We start from the raw sequence: 26,595 nt of genomic DNA, 5'->3' as shown, positions 1-26,595 counted from the left end.
GGTGCCGGTAATCCTAGGTTATGATTTCTTGCAAAAGGAAAGGTGTTTAATAGACTTTAGCAAAAATCTGTTGACAATCAATGGTTCTGAAGGTGTGCCATTGATAACAATTCCAAGCCCAACACGCGTATATCGAGTAGTTCTGGATGCGGGTAAGGTATTGGCCCCTTTAGAGGTAACTGACCTTAAACTCCAGCTCAAAACGACGGTGAATTGACCTCTTACGGGAAGACTCGTACCAAAATGGAACGAATGAAAGAATTCCATATATTCTTGCCGTCCTCGCAACAAAAGTTACTCAGACGCAATAAATTAGTACAACTAGTAACAAACTTGACAAACGTACCAAAAATGTTGTACGCATGAACCCACGTGGCCAATTTCATCACTCAACCACGAGGATGCTTGAAATCAGATCACTCAGAACAGAGCAACTTGATTGACCTGGCAGCGCTCCATGCAGATACTCCTGATAACGTTGTCACAAATAACAACAATGAATCAAGTGATGGTGAAATCATAAACTTGAACCACGCCTTCGATCACGTCCAAGAAGGAGCGGATGAAGAAATTTTTAAAGAATTAAATGGGACACCAGGTTTCATGGAAGATAAGTACAAAAATGACGATGATTATCCAGCTGTATCATTAGAAGGGTCGGCTTTGAATGTAGAGCAGAAGGTTGATATGATGGAACTATCGAAACGCAACAAGGTTGGCTTTTGCAAACTGTGCTTCTGAGTTAACAACTACAAACCGTGTGTACCATACTATTAAAGTTACTGACAAAACTCCCTTTCGCCAAAAGCCGTACAAACAGAGCGTACACCAGTGTCGTGAGTTACAAAAGCATGTGGACGAGTTACTGTCCAAAGGTTAGCCTTCCAGATTGTTCATGAGCAAAGTTAAAACTTACAGTTTCAAAAGCAGGTGTATAAATATTCCAATTGCTTGAGTTTAACCATTATTTCTTACAGTATATTATTACCGCATCACGGGGTAATTCACTTACAACCGTAAATGTAACTAAACCAACTTTCCTTCCAACGTTGTACGAAACTCATTATTCTTTCTTTCCTTCTGACATTTAGGGTCACAATCATCGAATGCTCTTCGCCTATCTATAGTCGTACTTCCACCTATCAAATCCCCGTGTCTTTTGCGCTTACACCTATGAATTGCCGTGTCTAAATAGACCCGTGTGTCAAATCCCCGTGTCTATTAGCCCCATCGAGCTCGATGGGGCTAATCGGGGGCTAATTTAGACCCGTGTTCAACACGGGTTTTTTGATAGGTGGAATCTGAATAGCCCCGGCAATTGCAAGTTCTAAGACCCGGCGAGAGATGGCCCGGTGTAGTTGCCTCGGTATTGCGCACGCGAAATTTCCCTCCAACGGGAAAGAAACACAGGAGAGCTCCCTACCTACAGCGCACCTGTCGCCGGGGCTATTAACCATTATCTAACACCACTGATAGGTGTAAGTGCGCCCCGGGTTTTTTGACACACGGCGAAGACACGGGTCTTGAAATGAAATGGCCAGGGCCATTGTGCTCACCTCATGTGGAGGAAAGATGGATAAAGAGCATGGTATTGTGTCATGTAGTGTTAGGTTTGATGTAGGTCCAAGCAATTACAATTTCCCCAAAATGGCCAATTTACAGTACATTCGACCTCAGTGACCTTGAAAAGTAGGTCAAATCAAAGAAGATCCGGGTGACACACTGAATGGTTGTTAGAATTAGATGTACCTATGATATAAAATTGGTGCCAATCGGGCAAGTCATTACTAGGAATAATGGCATTTTGAAGAATTTAGGATTTGGCCCCCCTCCCTGGAGGCCAAACGGCAAATCAGATCGCACCAAACTTCGGTACCTGAGATCACCTGACCAAGGGATACATGTGTACTTAATTTGTGATCAATAGTCATTGCAGTTAAGAAACGTGCCATAGTTACGGCCTGACGGCGAATTTACGCCATTTGACCTCTGTGACCTTGACAAGAAGGTCAAATTAAAAACCTGTGTGACATATACTGTATGGTGGTTAGATGTACCCATGATATCAAATTGGTGGCAATCGGGCAAGAAGTTAAGGAATAATCACATTTTTAAGGTTTTTGGATTTTGCCCCCTGGTGGTCAAGTGGTGAATCATATTGGACCAAACTTCGGTCCCTGAGATCACCTGACTAAGGGGTAAATGTGTACCAAATTTGGTATCAATAGTCATTGCAGTTTAGAAACGTGCCGTCGTTACATCCTAACGGCCAATTTACACCATTTGACCTCTGTGACCTTGAAAAGGAGGTCAAATCAAAAACCCGGAGGATATATGATGCACCTTTGCTAGAAGTACCTACCATATTTTTTTCAAAATTTCCCGACTACTATTAAAGGAGATATTGCATATTTTCACTTTTAACGTTTGGCCCCCTGGTGGCCAAACCATGAAACGAATCAGACCGAAACTTGGTCTCCAAGGTGTCATTACATAAGGGTACATGTGTACCAAGTTTCAACTCAATAGCTCTAACAGTTACGAAACGTGCCCTGCTAACGGACGACGACGACGACGACGGACGACGGATGCCACGGTATGGGATAAGCTCACCTCTGCTAAGAGGTGAGCTAAAAACACGGGGTTTTATGATAGGTGGAACTACGACTTTTGGGTCCTGCCGCGACCTTGTGCGTCATTGTGAATCAGGAGGCCCGGTGCCGCACCACGTCCTGATCTACCAGGAGGGCCCGATATACTTTTATACAGAGGAACCAACCACACTAACGGCAGTTATCGAGAGGATGATAGCGGACATGCCTCCAGCAGTTCCCTATGGTTCGCTAATCGACACCTCAAGCTTCGCATTCCTCTACAAAAAAAGTAATAAATAAAAATAAAATAAATAAATATATAAATGTATAAAGAAAATAAATCAATTTTATAAAAAATGTTTGGGCCGAACATTAGCGGCAGAGGGGGATGTTACGGGGTCATCCCAATTTGTAAAACAATCGCATCCTCTATGCTATGACTCCACTTATGTAATATAATTCTTTGTATAAATAACAAATTAAACTGTTATCTACTACATCAGCCTCAGGTACTTCATGTACACAATCAAATTACCCTTCAAGAAACCACTATCGGACAAGCTTGTAAAACCTGTAAGCGTTATGGCCAAACAACTCCTATCTCCAAACCATTCCTAATTTTAGCCATAAGCCAATGTCAAAACCTGGTCATCTTGCCATAGTCAGATAGTTGGTAGTGCAATTGTTGGAGCTAACATAGCCCACGCTTTCTCTAAAACATCGTAAACACCTGTGTAAGCTGATGGTACAAGATAGATAACATCTCGAGCTTGGACTTCCAGACCACGATAACCTTGGGAAACCCTAACTATTCAGAATCACAGAAAAGTGCAATGACGCACACTCTAAGGGTTTGAAGATCCGTTCGTTCGGTATTTATTGATTTTGATACCTGAATAAGGGTATGTTTTTAGAACGAACAGCTCTCAACGAAGTAGCAGCAATAGTCTTAACTCCGCTCCCGAGCGTAACAGTCAGCTTCCGAGCAGAGCTTATCATCTAGCCTCAGGGCAATAGTTTCAACTCCGCTTCCGAGCGTAACAATCAGTCAGCTTCAGAGCAGTGACTATATTCTAGCTTCAGGGCTAAACATTTTATCAATTCGTCGTGGAAGTAAGCTCACACCAGTATTGTGATATCATCAGTTATAAAATCTGCGAAACTGAATATTCTTGTGTGGACATCAGTGACTAGCATGACCTAACAATTCGTTTCTTGTTTGTGGTGTTATTAACTTGCATTCAACGACTTCCTCTCGTCTCGGCGTATCTGGTTCCCGACCTCTTGATTAGCCATTCGAGTGTCCCTACCATTTGCTACAGTTCCGGACAACATCTTACGGAGGACAGGAGGACACGCCCCGGCCTCCACGCCTATTTGCGACCCGTGACATCAGATAAGGAATGATGAATACTGCCTTTAATTCACTGCTGATTCTATGTGAAGAGAATGTTAAATATATCTGTAAACCAACTCACCAAGTTGTCAACATAATCAGCCCCTCAGATTGGTAGAGAATTTTGCTAAATAATACAAAATTTGAGTGCTAAATAATCCAAATTTGAGGAGGCCCTGAAGACACTCATTTTTACACACACTTCAGCTCAGTGCAATGCATGGACTGACCCCAAAAACTGATGGGAGCTAATTGCTCAATTAAGTGTCAGAGTCATGTGACCCAAGCTCCCCACTTCATACACTCATTTTCATACACACTATAATCAGAGTCTTTCAATTTTATAAGACTCTGCTATAATCCAGTGCAATGCATTATCTAAGCCCCTTAAACAGTTGGAGTTAATGGATCAATTAGGTGTCATGTGACCAATAGTTCCCTACTTCATACATAGCAATATGGACAATAGATATCAGGATACCCATCAGAAAAGTGCCATAGTTACACTTCAAGGGCCAATTTATGCCAATTGACCTTTATGACCTTGAAAATTAGGTCAAATGGAAAACCTGTATGATATGTGATGTATCCTTGCAAGGAGAACCTACCATACAAATGTCATCGAAAACGAGTCACTCATGAGAGAGATATCACACTTTTTAGGTTTCCACTTATGGCCAAGTAAAGAATAAGATCGGACTGAAATTAACTGTCAGAGGTAACCTGACCTGAGGCCTCCTGTGTACAAAGTTTCAAGTTCATAGCTCTGGCGGTTAAGAAACGTGCCACTGTTTTTGAAACAGGATATAGATGACGACGGATGACAGACACAGCATTGTTGTTATGTATATTCGAAGGATTTCCGAAGTATTATTTCTAAAGAGTACTAATTTATAAAAGAACCCAAGTAAATTATTATGAGGCATTGAAATGATTTTAAATAAAATGAAAAGGCCAGGGGCCATTGTGCTCACCGGTATTTAGGTAACGACTTAATTGACAATGAATGTTTCTTGAGATATGACCGAGGAAGACTCTGAGGTACTACTAGTATCTGTATCCTAATCATAGGGCACTTCATATGCAGTTAAGAAACATGCCATAGTCAGGCCACCAAACAGGAAATTCACGGCATTTGACCTCTTTGACCTTGAAAAGTAGGTCAAATCAAAAACCTGTATAATATGTAATGTATCCTTGCTGGGAGTACCAACCATAACAACTTTATCGAATACGAATCACTTATGAGCGAGATATCACACTTTCTAGGTTTTCACTTTTTGCCCCCTGGTGTCCAAGTTGAGAAACAGATCAGACCAAAATTCAGTGTCAGAGGTAACCCGACCTAGGGGGTCTTGTGTACAAAGTTTCAAGCCCATAGCCCTAGCAGTTACGAAACGTGCCACAGTTACGCTCAAACTGCCAGTTTATGCCATTTGACCTCTAGTCTATGACCTTTAAAATAGGTCAAGTCGAAAACCCCTACGATATGTGATGTATCCTGGCTGGGAGTACCTACCATAAAAATGTCATCAAAAACAAATGTTGAAATCTCACGGTTTACATTTTCTGGTTCGTCGTCACCTCGAGCTTTTTCATGGGTTAGTTCAATACCTGGCAAATGGCAATGGCAATGTGCAAAAAGTATATCAAGCTATAAAACAGTACCTAAGTTTCAGAGGCCTGTAGTCAGACAAATCAATTTATGAACCTGAGGCCGATAGGCTTGTTTCATTTTGTTCATTTTTATATTCAAGTATAAGGCTTCTTTATCTGTATTCACCCGGAGATAATTGCTCAATTTTACAATTATATGGTTGGCAGCAAATGGTTTTGGTCATAGTGAAAGTGCTGACATGTACTGCCTGAATAGACAGGTCATACGTCAAATATGCTACGTCACCGCCAGATTCTGGTGGTGACGAATGATGACGTACCGGTAAACAGGGTCTAGTGGTGCAGCTGTTTTTAATGCTTATGCCAACTCGGCCCATCCCCATCTCGGGCCACCAATTTTGACCGCTTGTACACCACTCGGTCCAACTATGATGGGCACTGTGATATGACCGACAAGTAGGATACTAACACTAACACCAAGAGGTTCAGCAACATGAGGTACATTTGTTCACTTTTCGCATAACGCCCCTGGTGGCTAAACGAGTAATGATATCTGGCAGCGATTCGGTTTCTGGTGAGGAGCAGTCACCCTGGAATGGGGTCGGTTCAAAACCTGGCACTGGCACTCTGGCACTGGCACTGGCACTAGCCCAAAGGTGATTTCTGGTCTGCAGACTAGATTTTGCTAACAAATCGTCATACGATTATCGGATGACCATGATTATATATTTTCAGACATAAAAACACGTTGATATTAAGCATAGATCTGAATCATAGGGATCATAACCCATGCCTGATCACAGTAGGCCTAGTTCGGACACAAATATTGGCCCAAATGTTTACCGGTTGTCCTCTTCCAATTGAAACAACATGATCTCCAGAGCTAGAGATCCATGCACAATCCTTTGTAAAATGTCAGGCAATGCACATGGCATAAGGGATTGAAGCAACTTTTGCACTACGGACACAATAAGCTGCAATCCTCATTAGTTTTCACCAATTGCATTTTATGGGACAGAACACCTACATATATATATCTTGTTGAATTTTCTTGCAAAAACGCTACCAGTGCCAGTGCCAGAGTGCCAGAGCCAGGTTATAAACCGACCACCTGGAATGTGTACCAAGTTTGAATACAGTAAATTCAGCAGTTATGAAACATACCACCCATGTCTTACAATGGCTTACTGGACTTTGCGCAATATTTCGCCCAAAAAGTATTCTACGCAACGGTCCCTAGCTGACTTTTCCTATTCATAATACACAGCCTGTCCATCCTAGATCGTGGTTACATGGGGAGTAATCGTTGTAAAATTAGGCCAAACGCAAAGACAGTTAACCCAGGTACCACTATGTTTACGACGCGAACAAGCCGTGTAAGTCATTATCAGCATTTTTTTTCATTGAACATTTGCGGGTACAGCGTCACAGGGAGCAGCATTGAACGGTAAACAGGTTCACATCATATTCAGACAACGGCTTGTAACGGCCATACAGGAAACGATTCGTATCAACAAAACTACAGGCCGTATCGTCTGTTTCATGTTTTTTTGCATTATGCCCCCTGGTGCCAAACAAAGAATAATTTTGAAACGAAATTTGGTGTGAATTTGTAAACAAAGTTTTAAGTCCAGACCTCAAGCGGTTACGGGTACACACTACATTTATTATCAAATTGCTAAGGCCATTCAAAATAAATTTTTAGATTTACGTCACTCAGATCTGAAAAAATTGGTGGGGAGGAGAATTTGTTTTTTACTTTTTGACATTTTGAAATTTTGAAATTTCATGTACATGTATAAAATGGACAAAATAAAGATATGCTAAACAGACTATCTTTAGTATTAATTTGAACTATGAGCCAATCATGCCAATGATGATGGCAACTACAAACACGAGAAATTACATAGCTGTCACAGCAGTCAGCTTTAAACTCAACAATTCAGCAGTAGTCCGAGTATTAACACACTATGAGGCAACTCTATTCGATCGTTAGTCCCAGTACGCTATCTTTCCAAGTTCATAACTCAGTTCATATTGTTCTAATCTCTTTGTCAAAGATATCATTTTGAAGCTTAGGACTATACTAATTGACTGAAACGCAAATTCGCGGCATCCGTGTCCTCCTCAGTTCGAAAAAGATGAAAGAACCTTCCACTCTAGTCTATTCCCGCAATGCGGCGTCGGTATACTATTGCGTACTACATCTAACGGGAGTTGGATATTTTGGCTAGTAAATGGTCATATAAGCACTGTACCGAAGCTATTCCTCTGAGGAGTTGTGCCAGTTTGGCCATAAAAAAGGTTTCCAATGGGCTTCAAGACCGAACTAATACAAAAAAAAACGTTTTTTTTACAATTTAGCAAAAAACAAAAAAATATTGGGACGGAGGCAAAAACCGGGGCGGGCGGTAACGTAAATCTAAAAATTAATTTTGAATGGCCCAATGCATTAAAAAGTTGAATTGGTCAAGTTTAGCGCCCCATAGATTTTTCCCAGACGTGCCGATGAAAATCAATTTCCGGCAGATAATACAGCCCGGGGTTGGATCTTCAAACCATAGACATTTTGTTGTGGGCTGACCGTGATAATTACCAGGTTGGGGGTCATCTTCGACCATTTGTGACCGGTGAATCGACTTTTCAGCCAACTTAGGGGTTAATTAGGGGTTAATTAACCCCTAAGGGTTAATTTGGCCATTGGGACCACAAAACTTAGGCTCCTAAACTGAAATGTCGTCATCGTTTTCTTCTAATGGAAAGGAATTCATGGTTTTGATTTTTAAAAACACGTATTCATAATGGAGAACACATCCATACTGGTGACTGACACCATGTATCGAACTTGACGTACCGGGGTAAAACATAATGGTCACTCCCCCATTTCGCTTGTTTCCCCATTTCGCTCGTTTTTCGTTGCGCAAAGTCCAGTAAGCCTCTTACAACTGCTGGACGACAGATGACGACACGCTATTGGTAAAAGTACACAAATGTTTATGCCATGCAAGCTGAAATGTTGCATGTTGTCCAGTTACCCTTCGTGCTCACTCACAATCTCCACATCTCTTTCATCGACCGTCTGCGAAAATAAATTTTGGCAAGAGTCAGGTTTTATATCAATCAAATCACCAACAGCATTCAAAATATCATGAAAATTAAAAGGCATGGACAACTTCAAGTAAATTGCTTTAGAATAAGCTTGTATATTTTTACTTTTATGCCCTAGTAAACAAACGTTGCCTGTGAAAAGAGTTGTTTCAAAAGGGCCGAAATTTATTTTGGCATGGTGTCTATAGACCTTTTACACCGTGGGAGGAAGTCATTGCGGGCCAAAACAAATATTGGCACAACGAACAAAAAATCATGTGGTGTGAGACTGCGATCATGCAGTCTTTTGATTGCTGCTTGTTTGTTGTGGTCTTCAGTGGCTTCCTCTCCCTTGTGTGAGGGCCAACAACAAATTTCAGCCATTTTGAAACAACGCTTTTCACAGGCAACGCCTGTTTACCATAGCATAAAAGTACAAATATACAAGCTTTATTCAAGCAATTCACTTGAAGTTGTCCATGTCTTTCAATGTTCATATTTTGAATGCCTTTGAATGCTTTATTCAAGCGATTCACTTGAAGTTGTCCATGTCTTTCAATGTTCATATTTTGAATGCCTTTGGTGATGATTTAATTTAACACATGACTTCTATGTCATGGTAAACTTACGCTGCCTGTGAAAAGGCCTTTTCAAAATGGCCGATATTCATTTTCGCATACGGACTATCGCCAAATAGCACATCAGCATCCAGTATAAAGTACAATAAATAGACTAGGCCCTAGTGAGGAGGTAATCATGTTGAATGTTGAATGTTTATGAGTTCATAAGAGTGATGAAATAGGGCCTAGTTAATTTCACTAAATATATGCGACTTTTAGAGGATTAAAATTGTCCAAGGCAAAAATAGGTTATGTCTCATTGTCTGATGATGGATTAGTCATTCGCGTCTAATGCATGCTGGTTTGCTTCATACCTTCAACAGCGACAGGTATCTGTTTCAGTAAATGGTTGTGTGTCAGATAGTGTCGAGCTGAGGTACGGTGTCCCGCAAGGCTCAGTTTTGGGGCCGATCCTGTTCACTATATACACGCTTCCCCTTGGTGACCTGATCCGTGAGAAGAGGATCACCTTTGAGATGTACGCTGATGATAATCAGCTGATGGACAGCTTTCGCTGTGGTGACAAGGAGGACGGTGCTCAGGTACTCTCTCACGCAGAGGACTGCATCAGTGACATTGGAGATTGGTTAATGGACAATAAACTTGCTCTAAACGCACCTAAGACCGACATGGCAAACTTTGTGTCCTCCAGAAGGTCTGGCTCTATTTCGTCCATTGTGGTTGACGGTCAGGACATTCATGAATCGGATTGTGTGAAGGACTTGGGCGTTTGGCTGGATAAAAATATGACCATGAAGAAACAGGTCTCCTCCATCTGCAGGGCAGCTAGTGCAAGCCTTTACAACATCGGTCGTGTAAGAAAGTACCTCGATCAAGCTAGCGCAGAGCGTTTGGTTTGTGCATTGGTCAGCTCCCGGTTAGATTGCAATAATGGCATTCTGCATGGTCTCCATGAAAGTACCATTGCTCCACTCCAGCGTATTCAGAACTGGGCTGCCAGGATTGTCCTCCGTCTTAGGAAATCTGCGCACATAACCCCTGCCCTTCGGCAATTGCACTGGCTCCCTGTTAGGTCAAGGATCGAGTACAAAATACAAGATCTCGCTGACTGCTTATAAGATCTATAGCGGTCTTGCACCACAATATTTCGATGGGTTTTTGAGTGCTGCACCTGGCCGACGAGAGACGCGGTATTCTGGGCTTGATCGGGTCTCCGTCAAAAGAACCCGAACTCGGCTAGGCGACCGGAGTCTCTCGTCTTGTGCACCTGTTCTTTGGAACGCCCTCCCTGGCCACGTCAAGGCATGCCAAAATATCACCAGTTTCAAACTTCAGCTAAAGACGTGGCTTTTTAAGAAGCACTTCTCTGAATGATGTTTTCGGTTTTGAACGGGGTGGCACCTTGATCAGGCTCATGGAAAGGCGCCGCCTATAAATGCTTTTCATTCATTCATGCGGTCAATAAATACATACCAGTACTACACAATCGATTTCCGGATAAATCAAAACACACATTTATTTATAACTGCAGGATGATATAATCACATTTGTCTAGCAATGTTTTTGATGTATTGCATAGCATATCGTTCATTGTACGCGAAAAAAATGTACATAATGTAGGCCCACAGAAAACATGCATTATACACCTTTTCAGAAATGGGGCGCCGAGTGTCCGAAATAGTGATGTCATAAGGGTAAACAGGCCTTATGGTGGAGGGACAACGGAGGTAGTCATGGTTGACCAACACATTTGACTGCTTTAATGACGGAAAAGGGGAAAAAGTTAGTTCCAATGCAAGCCACCAATTTCAGGAAGCATGTATACCTAGCCGACCACAAGCGACCCGGTGTAGAAGTTTAAGATGTCCCAGGATAAAATGTCCGGAAACAAAGGATTCTATTATGCGCTTCAATCTCTGAGCTATTGACGGTCAGGGTCTCTAGACTATAGAACCATATTGCAGAATACAATAGGGCCGGCACTTTTTCTAGGGGGGGGGGGACACTTTTTCCAGGGGGGGGGACACTTTTTACTTTTACACCGGCACAATGCGGCACAATGAGGCATGCCAAGCCTGGTGAACCGCAAAGATTTGCTTAGCCGTGCGGTCGCCTGCCAAGTGGCAAGTTTCGAAAGTTTCCATCGCCCTCACAAATATCATTGTCAGTGAAGACTCACTGATCTTTACATAAAATACAAACTTGGCCGTACAAACCTCAGGAGATCAATCAAGTTATTACAGTGCACAACTTCTCTCGAAACGTGGCACATCCCATAATATTTATTCTAATTTCCTCACAATGACGGTGTTTGTTTAAGGAATTAATACCGAGCTGGCGGTCATTGGTTGTATAATCAAGACCGCTCGGGTAGACCGAAAATGCAGTCCAAAACCCGAGGCGCTTCGCCGAGGGTTTTGGACGTAATTTGAGGTCTACCCGAGCGGTCTTGATTATACAACCAATGACCGACAGCGAGGTATTAATTTCTATTCTAAAAGGTTTCAAAATTAAACAAATTAAATACGATTTGAAAGGTATATATGTTCCGTTTTCGTCAAAGAATGATCCAGCCTGGTGTCCGGAACTCCGCCATATTGTTGCTTGTGAAGATGACGTCACGCAGCAAGGGAATTCCCAGTCTGCTTGCTCGATTTCTACCATTTCCTCGTCTTTGACCTCTTCTGAATCCTGACTGACGACCTCGAAAGAGTCCTCGGGTATCCTCCCTACTTCACAAATCCCAATATATCGGGGAATACTTCAAAATCTCGTGTTCTTGACATTGTTTTGTGGGGCTGAGTCGTTGCTTCTTGGTGAAAATAATTCGTCTGCTAAAATTCAGAATTTTATACCTACCCAGGCGGTCATTGGTTACGATACCAAGACCGCTCCGATCAAAACGAGGCGTAATGTATTTTGTATTAAGACAATGATATACTGTGACTAAGGCCTTTTAGAATTAAGGAATTAATACCCAGCTGGCGGTCATTGGTTGTATAATCAAGACCGCTCGGGTAGACCGAAAATGCAGTCCAAAACCCGAGGCGCTTCGCCGAGGGTTTTGGACGTAATTTGAGGTCTACCCGAGCGGTCTTGATTATACAACCAATGACCGACAGCGAGGTATTAATTTCTATTCTAAAAGGTTTCAAAATTAAACAAATTAAATACGATTTGAAAGGTATATATGTTCCGTTTTCGTCAAAGAATGATCCAACCTGGTGTCCGGAACTCCGCCATATTGTTGCTTGTAAAGATGACGTCACGCAGCAAGGGAATTCCCAGTCTGCTTGCTCGATTTCTACCATTTCCTCGTCTTTGACCTCTTCTGAATCCTGACTGACGACCTCGAAAGAGTCCTCGGGTATCCTCCCTACTTCACAAATCCCAATATATCGGGGAATACTTCAAAATCTCGTGTTCTTGACATTGTTTTGTGGGGCTGAGTCGTTGCTTCTTGGTGAAAATAATTCGTCTGCTAAAATTCAGAATTTTATACCTACCCAGGCGGTCATTGGTTACGATACCAAGACCGCTCCGATCAAAACGAGGCGTAATGTATTTTGTATTAGAAACAATGATATACTGTGACTAAGGCCTTTTAGAATGAAGAACCATGAATGATCAATGAATATCCACCTTCATGTTCTGTCACCTGGCAATAGATATTGTAACTTATTAGTCACGTGGTCTACTGAGCGCTACTATTTTTGTGCAGAAATCCAGCTCTCAACGACCTGCGATCTGCTTTTACGGGCTTATTGTTGCATCATTTATTACCAGGTTAGGCTTTATTTGTTCTTTGATACACATAGTTTTGTCTCACATTGTGGCCGTTGACTGACTTTGAGCAGTTTTGTTGCCATTGATTTTAAAAGGCCAAATTTGGAGCTATTTTGGACGTTTCAGTGTGTTTTGTAAACAATTTCGCCAAAATGCTGTTAATCCCGAAAGTGATAGGCTAATTTGGTAGTGTTATGCCTTAACAGTCGCCGTGTCGTGTTTCGCCGAAATTGATTGTGTCCAAGGTATAAACAGTAGGTCGTAAAGTGGCCCTATCAACTTGTACGAAACTAACTGAACTAATAACATGAGAATCGGCGCTAGCTCACGGTATCTCGATCTAGGCTCGTTTGTGGCCTTTCTACACTCCGATGCCTACGTTTGCTTTGATGTGTAGAACGATTAGGGACGAGTTTACATGGTATCGGTCCCATGTACTATAACTTATAAGCCCCCCTTTAGGAGGGGCTCTTAAGATACACGTGTGTGTGGGAGTATATACTGATTTGATGAGAAATAAAGAGAGTAAATATTGTATATCCTACAAACAATTTTTTTTGGTATTTTTCTGAATTAAGTGTCAGTCCATGATACCACCATGCAGGATCATGCAAATGGTGGCAAGGTGGGGGGTCAACAGATCTAGTTGTAATTTCTACCACAGACCTGTCCTAGGGTACTATGAAGGCTGGTGGATTGGTTTCGAAAATAACCCCACAGTTTTGGGGTACGGCTGTTAACCATTTCCTACTCATTTTCCTTTTAAAAAAACATGCATTATCCCTCAAAATAGGCTAAGTCTTTTGTCAATTTTCGTGCATCAAACAGAATTATCACTAAACACCGCCTATTGAAATTGAAAGTACATGATCTGAGCTACCTTTTCATGCCTTTTGTTTTGCCCCAGGTACATTTTAATGACAGGTACAGTACGTCCCAAAAACAATGCAATCTCAAATTTCAGTAAAAAGGCAATTTTAACTCACCTTTAGCTCCAACACTGCAGTTTTTTAGGTGATGCCACTTCCAGGTAAGGGAGTCAGAATGCTGTTTTTTAATTTGCAAAAGAAAAAAATCCGGCCGCCCTTACGGTTTTCCGGTGAGGGGTCGAGTCGCGCCCTTCTCACTGGTGCCCATTTTTTGCCCATTCCCTCAGAAAACTGACGAAATACACATGCTTTCCAAATAAAATTACATTTTTAGATGTTAGTGTGGCCTTGATGTGAACTCAAGTTAATGATAAGGATTCAATGGTGATTAAATGGACCACCAATCTTGGTTCGCGAACCAATGCCGCACCATCGAAAATCCACCAAGCGCGCACACCACCGCTGCAGCTAGTTATAAAATCCGGCAACAGATGGCGCGCAAACAATAAATTGCTCTCCAAGCTCCCTGCATTGGAGGTAGAAATATCGTGCACTTACGCTATTTTAATGGCTCCCACAACACTGCACACTCATTGACAAAATGTTATTTCGACAAAAAATGTTGCGGTTGAATGTCAAAATTTCTGTCAGGATTTCCGCGCCAACTTTAGTTTGTTTGCAGAAAGCGCTATTTCGAAAGCGCCGCCTGTCGCCGAACCATCTAACTAGCTAATTGCCGATCCATTAGCGCGTACACCACGACAAAGCCGAGGTTTTAACAAGCCGGGCGAATTTTGACCATCGTTCGGCAATTTGTACCGGTGTAATGTTTTTGAGTGTTTCTGTTTTTAGCTCAGCTGACAAAGTCAGCAGAGCTAGTCAAATAGCTATTCAATTGGTGTCCGTCCTTCCATCCAGCCATCTGTAGACAAAGTTGGGCATTTTGTAATCATACAACCGAGGCACTTCAAATCCAGTCTTGCTTATAAACACCGCAGAAAATGTTGCTTACGGAAAAAAATTTGGGCGATTTGACTCAAATTCAGCTCCCCAGGGGGCAAAATGCGTAAATGAAAAAACGATTTTTTGACGCTCTATTCCAGCAGATAAAAGCTTGAAATAAAGTTGAAAAGGTCTTCATGATACAGAAGTTTTGATATAAAATAGATTAGTGTCGATTTATATCACCAGTTGGCGGTAGTGAGCAAAACTGTTGTTTGACCCCGGATGACCCCGCTTTAAATTTCCCGCCGAGGTTACCTAGAGAACTATCATCAAGAAAATGGCGGCGACCTTTTTATTTCTACCGGAGCGATGATTTGTAAGTGACAAATTTTCTTATTTAAGCCTTTACGGAAATGTATTTTGGTACGAAACTTCACACGTTTATAGAAAAGATCAACGAGAATGTGTTCAAATGCCCTCATAACGATGAGTTCAACGGAATTGGGTCAAAACAACCTTCGAATGGAGTCAACTTTCTTTGCGAAATTGAAGCGACGACCTCATTATTTATCGTAATTTATGCAGATCTGAGTCCAGCTGATGGGTGATGTTCTGATTTGTGTTCAAACTATTGGAAACTTCGGAAATTAGTTCTATTAATTCTACTATTCTGCAGGAGTATATTATAGCCATTGATGTTGACAGCTAAAAGCACGAAAACTTTGTTGTTGATCGTCGGGGCGGATTGATATGTGGTTGTGCGTCCAAGGTGATTAGGTCATTCAGTTAGTTTGAGAAAGATTATGATCATAAAGATGCGTGTTGTGTTATCATAACCGGAAAATAAGTTGAAGTTATTATTAGTACTACGATTCTTACATGAGTAAAAAGTAGACGTTTTAAGCAACACAATAATGTTACTTCCGTAAAAAAAACTGTCAATTCTCCTTACCACAGAAGCCAAGCCATTGCTGTTGTAGTGTTAAGTTATGCAGGGGCTTAATCAATTACCTGCACTCCCTGTGGGGTGAATAACATTACCTTTTGAACAGCTGGCTGTAGGGGGATGATTGGAACAGCCGGTATACCTGCTGACCTGCTGAACCCAGGTTAATGTTATTTTCAATCCACGATTGCAGGTCACCTGATTTTCGAGATTTCGCGGGAAATGAAATTGTAAACAAACGCATGTGTGCAGTTCAAATGTAAACAAAAATGTATTTTTGGTACTTTTGGTTGCTGGACTTGGGTTTTCCCGCAGTTAGGAGCTGGGGTCAAATTGGTGGTCAATTGTTTATGGGTGCTGTTTTAGTCAGAGGTAGCCCTTGATTATGAAGGGATTTTCAAATTAAGGTGACCATGGTCTTTTATGTGCTCACCCATGGAGGTATTAATACCTCCATGGCTCACCACAGCTTTCAATACTTGATGTATATGAAGAGGTGTGCGGAACCTGACATGGCCTTACCAAGGAGCTCCTCACGGTGCTGAACTTCTAGCTTGTCTGTCGACTAAGGCAAGGCATATTGACATTGCCTCATCATCTTTATCGGACCAATTGATATACTTTTATATGCACGCATACATCACGCCATTTCAGGGTCCGAGTCTGTAGACAATTGGTTTGATTAATTTGTCTCTTCGATATTGCTCCTTTATTGCATTAGATTTTCATCGCAATTCAATCTATTCAAGATGTAGCCAATTTGAACCTGTCTGCGCCAAGGATAGATCGACTCACTAGGGATATGCAGTAGAGCACAATGTCATGACACTTTGTATTGTAAATTCCAACCACCTGCAGGACAGGTCAATTTCTCTCAATAAAATTAATTTTGTTGACTCCTGTAATCTTTACCTTATTAAAAAAAAGACAGTGGTGTTAGTCCCAAACTGGTAATTTCTATTTATTTTGACCTCTGTTAAATCAGGATACCTCTCAATTACAGACAGCATTTTGTATCCTTGTGCTGTACAACCCAGCCTGGACATACCACAGTTGTCCATGGAGAAGTCTCATCCTCTCTGACACTTCTTTTCTGTAAAGCTACCGATACAACATACTGAACTTAAGGGATATATTCCGTTGCCTCCTGTAATATTTACATACCATGGCTGATTAGTTCAATCATATTTCATCCAGCTGGCAGCTCTGCATTGGAAATTTTAGTGGTATAACGTGTTCTCTTGACCTTCAAACAGTAGTATAAAGCCGATATTTACTACTTTACACTCTCAGTCCTATGTTATTAGGTCATCCAGCTGAGCGCCAGGCCCTTGGGCCTCTTGTTGAGTGTTTCCCCTCATTGTTTGGGAACGCTCAAAAATAGATTGACGAGTTTTTCTGTGTATCCCCCCTATTGAAAAGTCATGGTCTCTCCAGCTGCCTATTGTTTGGAAACCCTGAAACATGGGGAACAACCACAGATGTTACACCGGCAATTTGTACCGGTGTAGAAGTTTAAAATGTCCTAGGATAAAATGTCCGGGAACAAAGGATTCTATTATACGCTGAGCTATTGACGGTCATTGCCTCTATAGAACCATATGCCATAATCTGTCAGAATACAATAGGCCCGGACACTTTTTCTAGGGGGGGACACTTTTTACTTTTACACCGGCAATGGATTGCCGAACAAATTTGTCGCGGCAATGTGGTGGTGTACGTGCAATTGCTCCACCAATATTTCGTGGTGTACGCGCAACTAATGTGGTCATCTGAGGGATGTGGATTCATACTGGTTTTCTTCTTCTTCAGCGTTCGCTCTGCACTTGATAGGTGATTTTCTCCAGGGTGTATTCCTCTTCCAAGGCAGGACGAGCGTTCATGTGTAACAACACTACGGTTATGCACCAATTGGGTTTATTGGCCTCGTGAATCCGACTACGGCGAGAGGTCGAGTCCACGCAAGCTACTCATGTTTCTCACTTATCTTTAACCTGCCCTGGCATAAGTCGTACTTCCACCTATCAAATCCCCGTGTTTTTTGCGCTTACACCTATCAATTGCCGTGTCTAAATAGACCCGTGTGTCAAATCCCCGTGTCTATTAGCCCCATCGAGCTCGATGGGGCTAATCGAGGGCTAATTTAGACCCGTGTTCAACACGGGTTTTTTGATAGGTGGAAGCTGAATAGCCCCGGCAATTGCAAGTTCTAAGACCCGGCGACAGATGGCGCGGTGTAGTTGCCTCGGTATTGCGCATGCGTGAACATTGTAAACATTCCCGCGAAATTTCTCAGTCTGACAGTTCCCGAATAACACGATCGTTTTGACAGTTTTAACCTAATTCTCTTGCACAAAATGCCGCCTGAACGAAACCATTGGACGGAGGAGGAGTCACTGGCGCTTCTGACGATTTGGGAGCGTGAAGACATCCAAGCGCAACTGGAGGGGACCACGAAAGATGGGAAAGTTTACCGGAAAATAGCCAATGAGCTGGCCGGTGTGGATATTGAACGCACCAAGGATCAGGTGCAAGAAAAGATAAAACGATGGCGCCGGGATTATAAAAAGATCCAGGACAACAATGTGAAGTCGACCGGCCGAAAACGGTTGACCATGGATCATTACGAAAGGATCCATGCAGTCTTGGGCCATAAGCCGAGTTTTAACCCTGACCCAAGCATGATGTTCGAGGGTGGTCGTCGTCGTGAAGGTGCTGCTCGCCGTCAGCACTCGAAGTCAAAGAGACCCAGGTTTACCACCAGCCGCAATGATAAACATGTGATCAGCGACGACAGCGATAGTCAAGATGAGAGTGACAATGTTGACATGATCGATCCCCGTGCAGATCAGGACCACGTTCTTGAGGACGACGACAGATTGTCATCAGATATCAATGACTATGACCATCATCATGACCATGATGACGTCGATGATGAGCTTGTTTTCGATGGTGAGTAGCCAGTACAGTAGGCCCCCTAGGCCTACTCCCTAAAATAGGCTAGGCCTAGCCCATCTAGTGTCACGTCTGCCCTGCCCTACCAAGTACCGTAGGTCTAGGCCTACAGCATACCAAGGACTTACTGATGAGCCAGGGGCCCAGGGCCAGGGGCCTAATCTCTTCCACTTCCACACAACACAGATGCAGATTAGGGGGCTATTAGGGGGCTAGGCCTAGCCATTATATATATAATGTAGGCCTGCACATGAAATGTATTAAACCGACAAACTTATGATTTTTTCTCTTTTCAGGACTAGTGTCAGTGGTGCTGCCTGATCAACGCAAATCTAAGAAAAGGACCAGTAAACGTGCTGGCGATGCTACCTGCAGTACTGCTAGTGGTAGGACAGCAGCAACAGGTGGATGTACTCCAGAAGATCTAGTTATCGCGCCATGGTTCCCGGATGATAGGGCAACACCACCATCAAGGTCCTCCACTCCATCTTCCAGAATGTCTGAAGGAAGGATGAATGTCAGGAGTAACAGCTTGACACTTGAAACGACGACTGTGCCAGTGCCTTCAAGTACAAGTACTCCTAAGCCGAAGGCCCCTTCACCTTTGGGAGAAGCAGCTGTACATATAGGCAGAGGTTGGTAGATCCAAGACCATTGAGCATACATGTCCCGGTACTCAGGAGTCGGTCTGTTGGGTGGGTCGGGGTGGGGTGTCGCTGATGGGTGTGACAAAACAAATTAAAACAGCGTTTTTCTTAAAAAGTAATGTTTTCTTGACATTTATTATATATTCATTCTTTGAAAAATGCACAGGTTGAAATATTCACGTTGCTAACAGTCGTCATACAATATATTACAGGCAAAGGAAAGGGAAAAACTAAGAAAAAAACCCAAGAAAAACAAGAAAACAATGCAAGTGATGGTCTGATTAATGACACTGTTATGACAATGATGAATGCCATGATTCAATCTCAGAGGGAATCTGATGACAAGTTCATTGCAATGGAGAAAGAACGTCAAGAGCAAGAGCGGAGGGACCGGATGGCAGAGCAGATAACAGCTGCTGAGAGGGAAGAAAGACGGGCAAGAGAGGCCAGGGCTCATGAACTCAGAGTGCTAGAGCTCCTAACTTGTAGGAATTGTAACCAGGTACAGAATCAAGGGTATGGTATGCAACCACAGCAACGTGCCCAAGCAAGGCATACTCCAACTGCTCAAAGACCAAGCGTTTTTGAGACAATTTCTTCCATGACCTCGGTTCCCACCACCGAAAACACAGCTAACACTTCCAGCTTCCCTTCAATTACAAGTCTCAGCCCTTACATGTTCCCAGGTAACTAGTCGTTTTACAGAGGCATGTAGATTTCACAATACAGACCTGGAAAAAACTGTCTGGACCAGGTGACAGGTCACAAATACAGGTTTCAATTTAGAGTCACAAAACTGTCAAAAGTACACTCATGGTCAAAAGTAAATGGACACCAGTTTTTCTTGAATTTCTCAAAAACTAGGCTAAGCAGAAACATTCACATAACACCGATTGTAGCAAATGATCTTGGCTATTGAATAATACTAAAATTTTTAAAATCTGTTTAGTTTTGCCTTTGATAGGAGAAATTTGGTAAATGTCTCTTTTTCACTACTTCTTTATTAGCAGGAATTCACCAATAAAAATTACATCCTCATGTTCGACTCATGAAGGCCTTTCATAATATATCCAGTTTTTGAAATAATTCAAACTAGAAATGTGGTTTTTGGCCACTTTTTTTGTGCCTAGTCATTGTGAAACAGACAGATCACGATACAAGACAATTGGCATTCATTCACAACCACTTCACTTCATTTGGAGTTGACAATGGTTTAATGGGACTATGTCAAAGGTGTCTCCAGTGGGGTAAAAATCATTACCGTAAAAGTGGCCAAAAACCACATTTCTAGTTTGAATTATTTCAAAAACTGGATATATTATGAAAGGCCTTCACGAGTCGAACATGAGGATGTAATTTTTATTGGTGAATTCCTGCTAATAAAGAAGAAGTGAAAAAGAGACATTTACCAAATTTCTCCTATCAAAGGCAAAACTAAACAAATTTTTAAAATTTTAGCATTATTCAATAGCCAAGATCATTTGCTACAATCGGTGTTAGGTGAATGTGTCTGCTTAGCCTAGTTTTTGAGAAATTCAAGAAAAACTGGTGTCCATTTACTTTTGACCATGAGTGTACATGTAGCTCTGTATTGAATCAAGAATGATTTGATGACTCTCAACTGAAACAGGTGGTCCAGGAACTTCTTCCCAGGACTGTATACTTGTGCTTCATGCATATTCATCAAAAAGAAATACACTAGTCAAGGGCACATTGCATGGAGCACACGTGACATCTCAAGTCATGTTGGACTGAAGTGGTCCTTCAGGGCATTCCGAATTTGCACTGCATGTGCATCATCTCTGCGCTTGCAGACTTCATTATCATCATTTACCGGAACTTCGTCAAGCCATTTCTTTTTGAATCGCTCTTTGAAAGATTCACACAAGTTGTGGAGGAGTACACATGAGGCCACAATGTTGTTCATGTGACGAAGTTGCACATCACAACGCTTCAACAAAATTCTCCATCGGCCCTTCAACCTGCCATAGGCATTTTCCACAACCATTCGTGCCCTACTCAGCCGATAATTGAAGTGAGCCTGTTCTTTGGTAAGCCTCCCATTGTCTTGGTATGGTTTCATGCACCATGGCAACAACGGATAGGCACTGTCCCCCAGCAGAACCAATGGTACATCGGTGCCATTTATCCTCTCTATCCAGTCCGGGAACAGTTCATTATTCTCACCCCTTTCATAAATGTCAGACAATGCGAATACACGGGCATCATGAACACTTCCAGGGTGACCAAGGTTGATGTCAATAAATTTGTAATCAGCATCAACAGTACCCTGCAACACAATGCTGTAATACTGCTTCCGGCAGAAATAGTCGATTCTATTGTTCCTTGGTCCAATAATAGGAATATGGGAACCATCTACCGCTCCACAACACTGAGGGAAGCCCCACTTCACCTTAAACAGTTCCACAGTTCGTTTCAGTTCTGCTTCATTTGGAAGTCTAACGAATTCCCCAAAGAGAACATCCACAATTGCTCTGCAAGTGTCGTTGACAATTTTTACCACAGAACACTGAGCAACACCAAACAGGTGACCAATAGTTCTGCATCCGCTGTTTGTGGCCAGTCTCCATATCGTGATGGCCACTCTCTTCTCGGTGCTGATGGCTTTCCTCAGATGGGTGTCGGTTCTCTGGATGTACTCCCGTAAAGCATCACAGATGAACTGAAAAATGTGAAAAAAAGGGTTTAGTCAGATTTAACAAGTCAAAATGAAAATGCAAATCATGTAACAATCAAAGTATATTTTATATGTATAAATTGTTTTTAGATGTAGGATTGATTAAAGGTGCATAATCACATGACACCGCTTTTGACATGTTTGATTTTATTTAAAAAGTCTATTGTTGAAAATTGTGGCATTTTACTATTTTGATATTCTATTTTGCATGCATTGTAAATAGCCAGCCGTAATTCAGTTTCATTCTATTTTTGTATGTGACCATTTTAACAATTAATAAAGCATATCTTCTTCTAATAAATCATACACTGTAACTCAACTAGTCAATAAGTCATATCAATTCATAATTAGATACATGTATGTAGGCCTATGGTTTTAGCATGTTTAGTCAAGTTTCATAGCATAGTTTATCACAACAGATGATGCTTTTCAAGTAGTTTTACTTGTAAATTTCATTCTAATGTACCGATGTCTGCTGATGTTTGTGATTAGTTTCAATATTATACTGCTGATTATTTTAAATATCTACTTTTCTTTCTTGATATTGATAATGATAGAGGTTGTGCCTACTACCTAACAAACCAAACAGCGAGACCAACCATGTGCAACAGCGAAGTGGATGAGCATATGATGAGTGCAGTGCACATGGCATATGCATGGTCTGATGGTGCAGTGTCATGTTTGATACGTACGTTGTATGTCCCTTGTTTCATCCTGAAATTCTCATGCCAATCCTTTTCGGTCCATGTCTTAAGGACAATCTCTCGCCAGAACTCCCCTGACCTGGCTTTCACCCATATCCCTCGTTGAACGCGTACGTTCAGACCGCCAACATCGTCATAACCTGTCCGATTCATCAACAGCATCATCATTTGGAAGATCATCATCATGAAGTTCCGCAGTTTTCTTCGCCTGTACGCCATATACAACGACTTTCTACGTTTCGATGCCGTCGTTGAACATGGCAGGTTCTCCAAAGCACTGTTTTTTCGAGAAAGTATCGTCTTCACATAGAACAGAACGTTTTTTTCAACAGAAAATCGCATTTTAACTTCGGTTTGTTTTGGTCGCCATTAAACTCTAATGAATCTCGAAATTCCCCTCCAACGGGTAAGAAACACAGGAGAGCACCCTACCTACAGCGCACCTGTCGCCGGGGCTATTAACCATTATCTAACACCACTGATAGGTGTAAGTGCGCCCCGGGTTTTTTGACACACGGCGAAGACACGGGTCTTGAAAAAACACGGGGTTTTATGATAGGTGGAAGTACGACTATAGATACCAGATACAAAAAACCTCGGTTTTATAGAACTGTGAAGAGCCTGGAATTTTACTTCCTTAAAGCCGCGCTGGTTCATCAAGAAATAAAACCCTTGGTTCTCCCCAGGCGTTTTTGCGTGTCAGTTGCCCAGTTGTCAGTTGACGCTGCCCTTGACGCCTTCCTCCGCACTGTGTAGTGTCACCAAAACATCAAAATCAGTCATTTTCTGAGATGCTATCATAACCCTAGAACAGTCTCCGTATTAAAGCTTTTTGGTTGTTTTCCTGCAATGGTTCATATATGTTCCGTTCCGTTCCTCAAAGTACCATTATCCTGCTGGATATTGGTACTTTGCGAAATGGAACGGAACACGAGATTTTGATGAAAATCAATCAAACTCTCAAAGTTATCGTATTAACCACTAGGCTATGAAGCTCCCCGATTCATACTGGTGATAAACCATGCAATGGAAACTCCAGGCAATGTGGTCATCTGAGAGATAACGATGCTTAGCGGCGTTAAAGAAATGCAAGTCCGCCGGGAACCAAGGTCCTACGCCCATAGGGCCCCCATTCCTTAGGAAAGGTTGTCCTACCCGGACTTCCGTTCCTGGGCTACGATTCCTATATATGAAATGGCCAGGGCCATTGTGCTCACCTCATGTGGAGGAAAGATGGATAAAGAGCATGGTATTGTGTCATGTAGTGTTAGGTTTGATGTAGGTCCAAGCAATAACAATTTCCCCAAAATGGCCAATTTACAGTACATTCGACCTCTGTGACCTTGAAAAGTAGGTCAAATCAAAGAAGACCCGGGTGACACATTGAATGGTTGTTAGAATTAGATGTACCTATGATATAAAATTGGTGCCAATCGGGCAAGTCATTACTAGGAATAATGGCATTTTGAAGAATTTAGGATTTGGCCCTCTCCCTGGAGGCCAAACGGCAAATCAGATCGCACCAAACTTGGGTACCTGAGATCACCTGACCAAGGGGTACATGTGTACTTAATTTGTGATCAATAGTCATTGCAGTTAAGAAATGTGCCATAGTTACGGCCTGACGGCCAATTTACGCCATTTGACCTCTGTGACCTTGACAAGAAGGTCAAATTAAAAACCTGTGTGACATATACTGTATGGTGGTTAGATGTACCCATGATATCAAATTGGTGGCAATCGGGCAAGAAGTTAAGGAATAATCACATTTTTAAGGTTTTTGGATTTTGCCCCCTGGTGGTCAAGTGGTGAATCATATTGGACCAAACTTCGGTCCCTAAGATCACCTGACTAAGGGGTAAATGTGTACCAAATTTGGTATCAATAGTCATTGCAGTTTAGAAACGTGCCATCGTTACATCCTAACGGCCAATTTACACCATTTGACCTCTGTGACCTTGAAAAGGAGGTCAAATCAAAAACCCGGAGGATATATGATGCACCTTTGCCAGAAGTACCTACCATATTTTTTTCAAAATTTCCCGACTACTATTAAGGGAGATATTGCATATTTTCACTTTTAACGTTTGGCCCCCTGGTGGCCAAACCATGAAACGAATCGGACCGAAACTTGGTCTCCCAGGTGTCATTACATAAGGGTACATGTGTACCAAGTTTCAACTCAATAGCTCTAACAGTTACGAAACGTGCCCTGCTAACGGACGACGGACGACGACGGACGACGACGACGACGACGACGACGACGACGACGGACGACGGACGCCACGGTATGGGATAAGCTCACCTCTGCTAAGAGGTGAGCTAAAAAGGTAGGATTCTGGTTACTTGAGAACTCAGCTTTCTTTTACAGCAGTGACAGAAATTAAAGTCCCCTGAAACCAATGTCCGTACCCATTTATTACACACAATAGAATGTACTATGGCATATACATGTAATAGAACATGCGTTCAAATATCTAAGGTTTTGAGGTGTCGGCCAGCCAATCACACGTAGTGTAGTGGTCATGGTCCCTGCTTAGTAAGCAAGGATTGCAGGGTCGAGTCCTCCTTGGTCTACTCTTTTTCTTTTTTTCCTTGTCACCTCTTGCTTAATCGACTGCAATCATTCGACTGATTCTTCAATAAATGAATGGGTCGATCACATTCAAACCATGATCATCAGTCTAGCCTGCTTTCTAGACCTATAAAACGCACGTGGAAACTTGTATTGGCATTCATTCCTGCCGAGATGTCTACCGAAAGAACAGCTCATGACCCAAACGTTATGTTTCGCTAACTGCGGGACCATGCCTAGCCAGCTCATTGCAGTATCTCGAGGAAGCGGTCAATCCGCCGAGCAGCAAAGAACAATTTCAAGGTAAGCTGGATTCCTAGGAAAGCAGGTCTTGGGACTTGTAATCAGCGTCTTAGGTGGACTTTCTTTCCTAGGAATCTAACTCCCCCAGACCTTCTTTCCTAGGAATCTAAGACCCAAAGACCTTCTTTCCTAGAAATCCAAGATTTTGGACCTTCATTCATAAGGAGTCACGGCCCTAAGACATTGATTGCTAGTAACCTAAGTCCTAGGACTCCAGCTCCTAGTTGTCCAGGACCGTAGGACTTCGAATCCTAGGAGTTAGAGGCGGGCGGACTCCAGCTAGGTAGGACCTGGATTAACTTTTACACCGGTGATAAATCATCGAATGGCAACTCAAGTTGATGTGGTTATCTAAGCGATGTGGATTCATACTGGTGATAAACCAGTATGAATGGAGCTCAAGTTAATGTGGTGATAAATAATTCAGTGCAAGCTCAAGTTAATGTCGTCATCTGAAGGATTCATACCGGTGATAAACCATTCAATGGGAACTCAAGTTAATGTGATCATCTGAGGGATATGGATTCATGCTGGAGATAAACCATTCAATGTGTTTTCATTAACATCAAGCACGTGGCCTACAAATCACGGGTTTGGGAAAATGTAATGAGGAACCTGCACAACAAAACCTGCCAATAGGAGGCCCTGCAAGCAAGTGGACCACGGTTGTAATGAGAAAGCCATTTCTCGGGTCAATGATTTTTGAATATTTCATCCTTTAATTACTCTAGCACCAACAAATTAACTAAACTTAATTTTGATGGAAAATGCACTGGAAGTATACCTTTTAGTACTGGTACTGCCATCTGGATTTTTAGTTCTGCAGGTTCCTCATTGAATCAAGTTTTTGAAGCGGGAACACGCAGATTGTCCCCCTCCCTTCACCGACCAG

General features: G+C 42.2%; 2 protein-coding genes across 3 annotated transcripts in view; one reads left to right on the top strand and one right to left on the bottom strand.

Annotated features, from left to right (window-relative positions):
- LOC135496656 (tRNA (cytidine(32)/guanosine(34)-2'-O)-methyltransferase-like) overlaps positions 1–15,841 on the bottom strand; it is a 187,700-nt gene extending 171,859 nt beyond the window's left edge. Inside the window, exon 1 of one of the 2 annotated variants that reach the window (XM_064786094.1) lies at positions 15,828–15,841. The gene's annotated coding sequence lies outside the window, so the exon portion shown is untranslated. Of the gene's footprint in view, positions 1–11,491; positions 12,191–15,827 lie in introns of those variants that run through there. The other variant, XM_064786093.1, reaches the window with a different exon arrangement.
- Positions 15,842–17,827: 1,986 nt separating this feature from the next.
- On the top strand, positions 17,828–20,124 carry LOC135497069 (uncharacterized). Its single transcript, XM_064786761.1, has 3 exons — positions 17,828–18,773; positions 19,073–19,411; positions 19,636–20,124. Exons 1-3 carry the CDS (start codon positions 18,179–18,181, stop codon positions 20,115–20,117), a joined length of 1,416 nt encoding a protein of 471 aa, XP_064642831.1. The 5' UTR covers positions 17,828–18,178; the 3' UTR covers positions 20,118–20,124.
- The last annotated feature ends 6,471 nt before the right edge of the window (positions 20,125–26,595 follow it).

Source organism: Lineus longissimus, chromosome 12 (assembly GCF_910592395.1).
Source record: "Lineus longissimus chromosome 12, tnLinLong1.2, whole genome shotgun sequence".
Lineage (NCBI taxonomy): Eukaryota > Metazoa > Nemertea > Pilidiophora > Heteronemertea > Lineidae > Lineus > Lineus longissimus.
Note: the sequence above shows the minus strand (reverse complement) of the source record. Positions and strands in the feature narration are given on the sequence as shown.